This window comes from Eucalyptus grandis, chromosome 6 (assembly GCF_016545825.1).
Source record: "Eucalyptus grandis isolate ANBG69807.140 chromosome 6, ASM1654582v1, whole genome shotgun sequence".
Classification (NCBI taxonomy): domain Eukaryota; kingdom Viridiplantae; phylum Streptophyta; class Magnoliopsida; order Myrtales; family Myrtaceae; genus Eucalyptus; species Eucalyptus grandis.
In genome coordinates, this window is record NC_052617.1 from 5,460,429 (window position 1) to 5,471,718 (window position 11,290).

Consider the following 11,290-nt stretch of genomic DNA (forward strand, 5'->3'; position numbering starts at 1 on the left):
TTCTTTTGCTCTCTTGATAGTTCACACACAAAACACACTTGCACACACATCGAACACACGTTTCTGCAAATACCAACAGTATGCTTTGCCCAATCTAAGAGGGTCTTATCTTTTTGTTGTTGATTTTTTTTTTTTTTTATTTGGCTGAACCGAGCTAAGAGAGTCTAGTTATCACAGCTGAGATGCAGTCCGCAACTCTCAACACAGGATGTGAGCGCATAAAGCTCACTATTAACTGATTTATTGCGAGTTCTCATCGTCACAAGCCGTGATTCTTGGCATATCCACACCAGAAGCAACTCTTTCACTAGAAATCCACTCCCTCTCTACCTAATTTGATTCAAATTGTGTTTGTGGTTTAAAGGAGTAGGAGACGTTGTCTTGGGTATATAAGGTGAACATAGATCTAATAACTAGCCTTGGCAATGGAGGGAGAGGCAAACCAGAAGCTGCTGAAAAAATCGGTAGCAGCGGAAGTCGGTGATGGCGGTGAGGATGAGCCGCTGAAGGACAGGATATGGAGTGAGTCCGAGAAGATGTGGATTGTCGCAGTGCCTGCAATATTCACCAGACTCTCCACCTTTGGTATTTATGTCATCACCCAAGCTTTTGTCGGCCATATCGGGTCTACCGAATTGGCTGCCTATTCTCTAGTCTTCACTGTCCTCGTGAGATTCGCATTAGGCATCCTGGTATGTTTAAGCGTGTATTCCATTATTTTAGGTGTCAATTTTTTGATATAATATAATCATGTAATATGGTATCTCGCTGTTGTTCATCTTACGTTAACATTTTTAATTTGCAAAAAATTGCTTTTTTTATCGCTTTATATATTGTTTATAGATGCTTCTTAAGCACGTGTCACCGAACCCAACAGTGAATAATGAATGAAATTTTTTTTCATAAAGCAGTCTCATGTCCCTTAAGTAATAATGCTCAAACATAGAATAGCCGCCCCGAAGCACTATACCGGTACTGGCTTCTCATGGAAGCAGATCGTCAGCTTCGGTTGACTTTCTGAATATGTTGAAGCCAGTGAAATTGTTATGAGAACAAGGCATATAGAAATCGAAAGAGCGACAAGCAAAATGAGTTTGGAGTTGAACCTAGGTCATTTGCTTTGTGGCTTTGGCGTTGAACGAAACAATACTATGCTATAGTCGAAAAAGAGCATGACCTCCAAGACTTATAAGTGAATTCGCCAAAAACATCTCCCTGCATCTCTTTTTATATCGCCAGTCACAGGAACCTTTCGTCATGTAGTTCGCTTGATGCTGTCCAGAAATTTGAGTTTTAAAATGAGTTACAACAGCTTCTGTTTGTGGAACTCGCAGCTCGGTATGGCAAGCGCGCTAGAGACCCTATGTGGCCAGGCCTATGGTGCGAAACAATACCACATGCTTGGAGTGTACCTCCAGAGATCATGGATTGTCCTAACAATCTGCTCCATCTTTCTAGTTCCGCTGTTCATCTTCACCCCGCCAATTTTAAAGGCCTTAGGCCAGGAAAATAAAATTGCGGAGGTCGCTGGAGACATCTCGCCCTGGTTGATCCCGGTCCTCTTTTCCTTGGTCGTATCTTTCTCCTGCCAAATGTTTCTCCAAGCGCAAAGTAAGAACATGATCATTGCATACGTAGCGGTATTCTCGGCAGTGGTTCATCTATGCCTCTCATGGCTATTGACCGCGAAATACAAGTTAGGAATTCTAGGCACTATGGCTTCCACCGTTTTGGCATATTGGATTCCTAATACAGGACAACTAATGTTCGTGATGTGCGGAGGTTGCCGAGATACATGGAAGGGTTTCTCGAGTTCGGCCTTCAAGGACTTGTGGCCAGTGATCAAGCTCTCGCTTTCATCTGGCGTCATGCTATGGTAAGTCAGCATTCATCGCCGAGACATGAGATTTCGTTCTTGAATTCAGACTTCTGGGTGGATCAGCATTAGTTTAGTTGGCCTAACCATTTGGTATCTATGTGCCCGATGGGTAATTTAGAAATTGACGATCTTTTGTTCTCGACTAAATGGAGAAATCTGAAACTTGAAATCTCACATCAGAAGTAAAAAAGTGGCGCATCCTTTCTTTTCCATTCAAGATTTTCACTGAATTCCTATTCTTCGCTAATTGTCAGTCTGGAGCTGTGGTACAACACAGTGTTGGTTCTTCTAACAGCAACATGGAAAATGCGGAGGTTTCTATCGATGCGCTCGCCATCTGGTAATTGTGTTTGCACTTCCGCTCTTTCTGCTCTTAGATGTTGTCCATTACATTTGGGAAATGCCTTGACTACAAATATTTCTTCAGCCAAGGCTATTTCACTGAAATGAATAGTATAATTTTGTTACTTGCAGCCTCAACATCAGTGGTTGGGAGATTATGATCTCTTTCGGCTTCTTGGTTGCTTCATGGTTGTTGGAAATGGTGATCCATTTTCTAGAATTTCCTAGAGTTGCTAAAATTCTAGAATTCCCTAGATGAAGTTTCTGGAAGAAAGAGGAAAATGTCCAACATGTAAGAGAAGTCTCTAGAACTACAATCTAGAATTTCCTAGAATAAGCCTAAGTGGATAACATTCCACATTATTCTAGAATGTTGTATTTAGTCTCTATAAATAGGAAAGAGGGAGAGCATAGCAAAACAACAAATGTAAAAGAGTGAGGGGAGCTAACCATAAAAACCACATTATGAAGCTCCCTCACAAACACCTCCTTCAACTATTGTAAAATTATTTTCATAAACTAGTAAAACGTCCCATAAAAATTTATGTTTATCCTTGAACTATCTTGTCCCTTGTCCATCCTCTACAAACTATATCATATACTTGCACACAACGTCACTAACCAAAAACTATAACTAATACCAAAATCATACTTCCGCATTACACAAATCCAAAAATTTTTAACACGGTATCAGAGCGACGTCTTTGGTTGGTGTTGGGCGTTTGTCCTCACCATCCTCAACTAAAAAGGCCAAAGCCCAAGCGAGAGCCAACAGAGCCAGAACCGGAGCCAGAGCTAGAATCAAAGTCCAGAGCCCAAGCGAGAGCCAACAGAACTAGAGTCAGAGCCAGAGCCAAAGCCTACGAGAGCCAGAGCCAGAGCCAGAGCTCGAGCTAACAACTACAACTAAGAGCATTTTGATGCGAGACATATGGGACATCATTAAAGAAAAGACATGGATATTCAAAAGCAGGTGCGAGTATGCCAACAAAAGGATACAAGGGATCATGGAACAAAGACGGATTAAAAGACATGGGACAAACTACAATATCTGAAATATCTCGAAAACGGATCAAGGGGGAGTGTTGGAAATGGTGATCCATTTTCTAAAATTTCCTATAGTTGCTAAAATTCTAGAATTCCCTAAATGAAGTTTCTGGAAGAAAGAGGAAAATGTCCAACATGTAAGAGAAGTCTCTAGAAGAACTACAATCTAGAATTTCCTAAAATAAGCCTAAGTGGACAACATTCCACATTATTCTAGAATGTTGTATTTAGTCTCTATAAATAGGAAAGAGGGAAAGCATAGCAAAACAACCAATGTAAAAGAGTGAGGGGAACTAACCATAAAAACCACATCATGTAGCTCCCTCACCAACACCTCCATCAACTATTGTAAAATTATTTTCATAAACTAGTGAAACTATTTTTGTCCCATAAACCTTCTTATATTTTCCTATCCTTGTCCATTCTCTATCAAATATAAACTATACCATGCTTCCGCACAACATTTAAAATTTTTTAACAAAGGTGTAATCATGAGTCACGACTCCTATTGACCATTAATTCCCGCTTTGGACACACACTTTACTAGCAACTTTCTGAATTTTGTATGCTTTCCAGCGTTCGAGTAGCTAATGAACTAGGAAGAGGGAGCTCAAGAGCAGCAAAGTTCTCAATCAAGATTACGGTGCTCACATCGTTTGCCATTGGATCTGTTCTCTTTGTGTTCTTCCTCTTCTTCAAGGGGCGTGTCACTTATCTTTTCACAGAGAACGATGAGGTCGCCGATGCCGTGGCTGATTTGTCACCTCTTCTGGCTATTTCCATACTTTTGAACAGCATCCAACCAGTGCTTTCCGGTATCTCCTCCACTATTCTCTCATGATCAGACAAATAAACTACAATATCCCTTGAAGAAGTTCCAGATGGTTTTCGATTGTCATTGGCATGAGTGGACATAAACTTAATCGATCAATACACAAAAAAAACATGGGATTCATGTTTTTCTGTTGTGGGATTCAGTGAGATCCCATACAATCTGAGAAATATGGCGATCTATTGTATGGCTATTACCTAGTAGGCCGTGGGAGGTGTGCTTGCTTATTTCTTTAGTATGCAAGTGAAGGTCAGCTGCTAATTTCCTTTCTAAGGCGGTTTGCATTGGCGAATTTGCACGTCAATGAGTGAGGCATGTCAAAATGGGCTGAAGCTCTTGACTTGCGCCTGCAAAATTGAAATTCCAAACACTCAATCGTCTGTCTTGTAGGGCGTGTGGATTGGAATGCTGTTCGGAACTTTGGTTCAGACTGTTGTACTGATCGTTATTACCTACAAAACTGACTGGGATAAGCAAGTGCGCCAGATATTACTATTCTCCAATAATTCCTGATTATTGTGAAGAAGTCTCAATGTCCTTCTGCAGGTACTCCTAGCTCAAACACGTGTTAATAAGTGGTTTGTGGCTGAAGAAGCATCACACAATACCGGCATGGGTGCTTGATTCAATCTTTTTCTCGTTCTCCCGTTCTTTTGAAGATAGCGAAAAGTTCTGTATCAGATTTACAAATCTCAATTCCCAGCAAAGGAACTGTCAAGATGTGTATCAAGTTGTCAATTTAACAAGATGTGTGTAATTGATTGGTGATTCTATTGGGGTGTGGTTCACACTTCTCGTCAAAGCACAAGGGTCCCACTGAATAGCTACTGAATTTAAATATATATTCTATTTTTCTTGTAATTGAGGAATGCAACAAAGAAGTTCATAGAATTCTCGACTCTTGACGTAGGCTAGTTTAAAGGTGAGCCAGAACAAAGCCTTGTGTCTCAAATCCTCTTTCTTGCTTTTACTATCTATTTTCTTTATGATTGTGCAATGATTCCTAACAAGCTTGAGCTCCGTCACAGCATTGAGCTCGAGCCCCAAATCTAGTGACTTGACCTTTGCCGTGGCATGGAGCTTAAGGCCCAAATGGTTCAACTTGTTGCGGAGGGTTCGATGAAAGAGATTAGGAGGTGCTAGAGCGGCGCGACCCATATTGGGAGCCCTAGGATTCAGTTGACACGAGCACAGCTAGACATTGCTTCACCATGCCATCGATTAGGGCCAAGATGATATCGTCCAATGCTTCTCGAATTCAAGCTGAACTAGATGCTCCGAGCACATCATTGTTCTCAAAAGGTTGACGACCGGTGTTCTCAATTCCGGATTGGCATTCTCAGATGTTGAAGAGGATCTCTTGAAAAGAAAAATATGAATAGTAACCATAAGAAAAGAAAAAGAAAAATAAATTTGAAAATTCAAAAAATTAAGCAAAACAATATTTTTTGTCCACATCATATCTTTGAGGTGCCACAAGAACGGTCAAGGATGACTAAACTGCCACATCCGCAATTTCATGTAAATTTATGTTAGGAGGACTACATTGAAATTTTCCTCTTAAGATTATATTAGAACAATTGAAAGGCTTAGGGTTAAATTGTAATCTATACATGGTTAATATTGAACTATAAAAGGACAATCGAGTTGACCAATATTTTTGGCTCTAATTCTTTATAAGATGCGAAGCTTGACTTGATCAGAGAGACATCAAATATAAACGGATTCTTTTATACCGGCGAGTTATGTCCATGCCTCAATATAGTATTTTCTCCCTCTAATTTTTAAATAGCTCTTCAAGCAGCTCTTGGACCAAAAGTGTTAAATTGTGTCTCAAATTTGATCCATCCATCCAGCGTTGCCAGATCTAAAATAGTTTAATGTTCGGAGGCGCATGAGCTGCAATTATTATAGGCTGGACATGGATCTCATATGAGAGAGATTTGTTCTCTTCTGTTAGACGGCACCTTTTTTTCTTCTTCTTCTTTTTTTTCTTTTTTTTTTTTTAACTAGAGGGAAATGGAATCTTCAACTTTTCTCCATGCGCTGGCTGCATCAGGAGGAGCTGCCTTCGTTTTCCCTGCACGCGCAGCTGCAACATTAAATAAGGAGTGGGGCTACGAGCTGCACAAGTTGAGGGAGACTTCCTTTCTTCATTGCTGTAAAAGACGACAATCGTGTGTCCCGATATATTTGCAAAGATCTGGTCCGTTTTACAACCAAAAGGGAAAAAACCCACATCCTCAGTCGGCATATGCAACATCGTGTAGTATGAGTATTCAAATGTGGCAGGTTGGAAGACAGAATATAAATTGCATATAGAAAGGACGTGAACCAACGGAGCCTCATGATTTTGTCTTTTGGCCTATAGGTAGGCACTTTCCCATAAGGTTTCCCATAAGGTCGCCCATCCTGGTAATCAAACGAAAGATTGTTATTACATCAAAAGACACCTCCATAATTAATTTAGGTTTCACATATATATTCCATAATTGCTCCTTCATGTTCGATACATAGTCTAGTATTCCTACCACCCTTCACCATCCTAGAAGTCTATCAAGAGCCACTTCTTGTCCAGACTCTTCTAGCACTGACAGCCACTCCCTGCCCGTCATTGGATTGGATCGTTACAATGACGTTTGTCATCATAATCGTTCAACTAGAGAGGACAAGAGAGGGAGATTTTTTTATAATGAACAAATTCATCACGTTTCTGCTTCAGAATTCATGTATGTGAAGCCAAGAGAAAACAGTGGAGTGACTGATGGGAACCATTTGATATATGATGGACAAAGAGACAATCGAGGACATGGTTGTTGTCGTGGGGCCGATCAAGATTCCTGATGCCTTCAGGCCACTACACATATGAACATGCCAACAAATGAAAAATAATACAACTCTCGCTCTGCCACTTTGTAGAATAGTCAAATCTGAGGTATAACTGTTGGAAAAGCTTGGCTTTAGGTTCGCGCAAAACAACTTTGCATTTATAAGAATGACATGGCCACACTGCATTGATAAATTTCTAGTGCGTGCGTCTCTCGACATGAGCAAAAGAAGGAAGTGCCATCAATCATGTTATTTCCCATACCAAATTTTGGTGATGATTGGTTGATATATTGAGCTGGAAATAATTGTACAGGTTTGTCTTATTCATGCCATTTTTATATCTTGACTCTTGACTGTTGGTGTATCTGCAGTTCGAGTTTTGAGTGCTATTACTTCTTTATAAGTACGTTTGCTTTGTCCAAGCTAAGAGGGTCTTATTCTTTTCTTTTTCTTTTTCATTTTTTTGGCTGAACCAAGCTAAGAGAGTCTAGTTATCCAAGCAGAGATGCGCCCTGCAACTCTGAACATGTGATGTGAGCGCACAAACATCACTATTAACTGATTTATTGCCAGTTCTCATCGTCACAAGCCATGATTCTTGGCATATCTACACCAGAAGCAACTCTTTCACTAGAAATCCACTCCCTCACTGCCTAATTTGATTCAAACTGTGTTTGTAGTTTACAGGAGTAGGAGACGTTGTCTTGGGTATATAAGGTGAACATTAGATCTAAAAACTAGCCATGGCAATGGAGGGAGAGGCAAACCAGAAGCTGCTGAAAAAATCAGTAGCAGCGGAAGTCAGTGATGGCGGTGAGGATGAGCCGCTGAAGGACAGGATATGGAGTGAGACCAAGAAGATGTGGATTGTCGCAGTGCCTGCAATATTCACCAGACTCTCCACCTTTGGTATTTATGTCATCACCCAAGCTTTTGTCGGCCATATCGGGTCTACCGAATTGGCTGCCTATTCTCTAGTCTTCACTGTCCTAACGAGATTCGCATACGGCATCCTGGTATGTTTAAGCGTGTATTCCATTATTTTGGTGTCAATTTTTGATATAATATAATCATGTAATATGGTATCTCGCTGTTGTTCATCTTACGTCAACATTTTTAATTTGCAAAAAATTGCTTTTTTATCTCTTTATGTATTGTTTATAGATGCTTCTTAAGCACGAGTCGCTGAGCCCAACAGTGAATAATGAATGAAATTTTTTTTCGTAAAGCAGTCTCATGTCCCTTAAGTAATAATGCTCAAACATAGAATAGCCGCCCCGAAGCACTATACCGGTACTGGCTTCTCATGGAAGCAGCTCGTCAGCTTTGGTTGACTTTCTGAATATGTTGAAGCCAGTGATGAGAACAAGGCATATAGAAATCGAAAGAGCAACAAGCAAAATGAGTTTGGAATTGAACCTAGGTCATTTGCGTTGTGGCTTTGGCGTCGAACGAAACAATACTATGCTATAGTCGAAAAAGAGCATGACCTACAAGACTTATAAGTGAATTCGCCAAAAACATCTCCCTGCATCTCTTTTTATATCGCCAGTCACAGGAACCTTTCGTCATGTAGTTCGCTTGATGCTGTCCAGAAATTTGAGTTTTAAAATGAGTTACAACAGCTTCTGTTCGTGGAACTCGCAGCTCGGTATGGCAAGCGCGCTAGAGACCCTATGTGGCCAGGCCTATGGTGCGAAACAATACCACATGCTCGGTGTGTACCTCCAGAGATCATGGATTGTCCTAACAATCTGCTCCATCTTTCAAGTTCCGCTGTTCATCTTCACCCCGCCAATTTTAAAGGCCTTAGGCCAGGAAAATAAAATTGCGGAGGTCGCTGGAGACATCTCGCCCTGGTTGATCCCGGTCCTCTTTTCCTTGGTCGTATCTTTCTCCTGCCAAATGTTTCTCCAAGCACAAAGTAAGAACATGATCATTGCATACGTAGCGGTATTATCGGCAGTGGTTCATCTATGCCTCTCATGGCTATTGACTGCAAAATACAAGTTAGGAATTCTAGGCGCTATGGCTTCCACCGTTTTGGCATATTGGATTCCTAATATAGGACAACTAATGTTCGTGATGTGCGGAGGTTGCCGAGATACATGGAAGGGTTTCTCGAGTTCGGCCTTCAAGGACTTGTGGCCAGTGATCAAGCTCTCGCTTTCATCTGGCGTCATGCTATGGTAAGTCAGCATTCATCGCCGAGACATGAGATTTCGTTCTTGAGTTCAGACTAATTGATAAGTTTCTGGGTGGATCAGCATTAGTTTAGTTGGCCTAACCATTTGGTATCTATGTGCCCGATGGGTAATTTAGAAATTGACGATCTTTTGTTCTCGAATAAATGGAGAAATCTGATTCTTGAAATCTCACATCAGAAGTGAATAGTGGCGCATCCTTTCTTTTCATTCAAGATTTTCACTGAATTCCTATTCTTCGCTAATTGTCAGTCTGGAGCTGTGGTACAACACAGTGTTGGTTCTTCTAACAGGCAACATGGAAAATGCGGAGGTTTCTATCGATGCGCTCGCCATCTGGTAATTGTGTTTGCACTTCCGCTCTTTCTGCTCTTAGATGTTTTCCATTACATTTGGGAAATGCCTTGATTACACAAATTTCTTCAGCCAAGGCTACTTCGCTGAGATGAAATAGTATAATTTTTTTACTTGCAGCCTCAACATCAGTGGTTGGGAGATTATGATCTCTTTTGGTTTCTTGGCTGCTGCAAGGTATAATCACGAGTCAAGACTCCTATTGACCATTAATTCCCGCTTTGGACACACACTTTACTAGCAAGTTTCTGAAATTTATATGCTTTTCCAGCGTTCGAGTATCTAATGAACTAGGAAGAGGGAGCTCAAGAGCAGCAAAGTTCTCAATCAAGATTACGGTGCTCACATCGTTCGCCATTGGATTTGTTCTCTTTGTGTTCTTCCTCTTCTTCAAGGGGCGTGTCGCTTATCTTTTCACAGAGAACGATGAGGTTGCCGATGCCGTGGCTGATTTGTCACCTCTTCTGGCTATTTCCATACTTTTGAACAGCATCCAACCAGTGCTCTCCGGTACCTTCTTCTCCACTATTCTCTCTTGATCAGACAAATAAACTACAATATTCCTTAAAGAAGTTCCTGAAGGTTTTCGATTGTCACTGGCATGAGTGGACATAAACTTAATCGATCAATACACAAAAGTTTCATGGGATTCATGTTTTTCTGTTGTTGGATTCAGTGAGGTCCCATACAATCTGAGAAATATGGCGATCTATTGTATGATGTGAGCAATAAGTGATGGATTAATATTGAATTATTAGTACCTGATTGTGATTGAACATTAGTATTGACATATATTTATCAGGAGTCGCCGTTGGAGCTGGCTGGCAGAGCATAGTAGCCTATGTCAACATCATAAGCTATTACCTAGTAGGGATTCCCATGGGAGTCGCGCTTGCTTATTTCTTTAGTATGCAAGTGAAGGTCAGCTGCTAATTTCTTTTCTAAGACAGTCTGCATTGGCGAATTTGCATGTCAATGAGTGAGGCATGTCAAAATGGGCTGAAGCTCTTGGCTTGCACTTGCAAAATTGAAATTCCTAACACTCAATCGCCTGTCTTGTAGGGCGTGTGGATCGGAATGCTGTTCGGAACTTTCGTTCAGACTGTAGTACTGATCCTTATTACCTACAAAACTGATTGGGATAAGCAGGTGCGCCGGAAATTATTATTCTCCATTAATACCTGATTATTTTGAACAAGTCTCAATGTCCTTCTGCAGGTATTACAAGCTCGAACACGCGTTAATGAGTGGTTCGTGGCTGAAGACGCGTCACACAAGACTGGCACGAGTGCTTGATTCAATTATTTTATTGTTCTCCTGTTCGTCTCTTGAAGATAGCGAAAGGTTCTGTATCAGATTTACAAATCTCAATTCCCAGCAAGGGAACCGTCAAGATGTGTATCAAATTGCCAATTTAATAAGATGTGTATCAAATTGCCATATAATTGATTGGTGATTCTATTCGAGTATGGTTCATACTCCCCGTCAAAGCACGAGAATCCCATTGAATAGCTACTAGATATGTATGTATGTATGTATGTATGTATGTATGTATGTATTAAAAAAAATGCGTAGAATTCTTAGCTCTAGACATAGGCTAATTTAAGGGTGAACCAAAGGAAAACATTGCATTTCAAATTCTCTTTCTCACTTTTACTCTCTATTTTTTTGTGATTGTGCAACGATTCCTAATAGGCTCGGTCTCCGTTGCAGCATTGAGCTCAAGCCCCAAATCTAGCGACTTAACCTTCGCCGTGGCATAGAGCTTGAGGCCCAAATGGTTCAACTCGTCCCCAAGGGTTC

At 40.8% G+C, this 11,290-nt stretch overlaps 1 protein-coding gene and 1 pseudogene across 4 annotated transcripts; both read left to right on the forward strand.

Annotated features, from left to right (window-relative positions):
• The first annotated feature begins 425 nt into the window (after positions 1-425).
• Positions 426-4,724, forward strand: LOC104451166 (annotated as a pseudogene).
• A 2,282-nt stretch (positions 4,725-7,006) lies between these two features.
• Positions 7,007-11,013, forward strand: LOC120286221 (protein DETOXIFICATION 21-like). Of its 4 annotated transcripts, none has more exons than XM_039316228.1 (9): positions 7,007-7,242; positions 7,617-7,945; positions 8,577-9,118; positions 9,386-9,472; positions 9,608-9,664; positions 9,759-9,997; positions 10,290-10,408; positions 10,550-10,636; positions 10,706-11,013. In XM_039316228.1, the coding sequence occupies exons 2-9, from the start codon at positions 7,673-7,675 to the stop codon at positions 10,781-10,783; spliced, it is 1,482 nt and encodes a 493-aa protein (XP_039172162.1). In that variant the 5' UTR covers positions 7,007-7,242; positions 7,617-7,672; the 3' UTR covers positions 10,784-11,013. The 4 variants fall into 4 exon arrangements, with proteins under 4 accessions (XP_039172162.1, XP_039172159.1, XP_039172161.1 ...); XM_039316225.1 differs by having other exon boundaries at positions 7,036-7,242; positions 7,610-7,945; XM_039316227.1 differs by lacking the exon at positions 7,007-7,242 and adding an exon at positions 7,276-7,332 and having other exon boundaries at positions 7,610-7,945.
• The last annotated feature ends 277 nt before the right edge of the window (positions 11,014-11,290 follow it).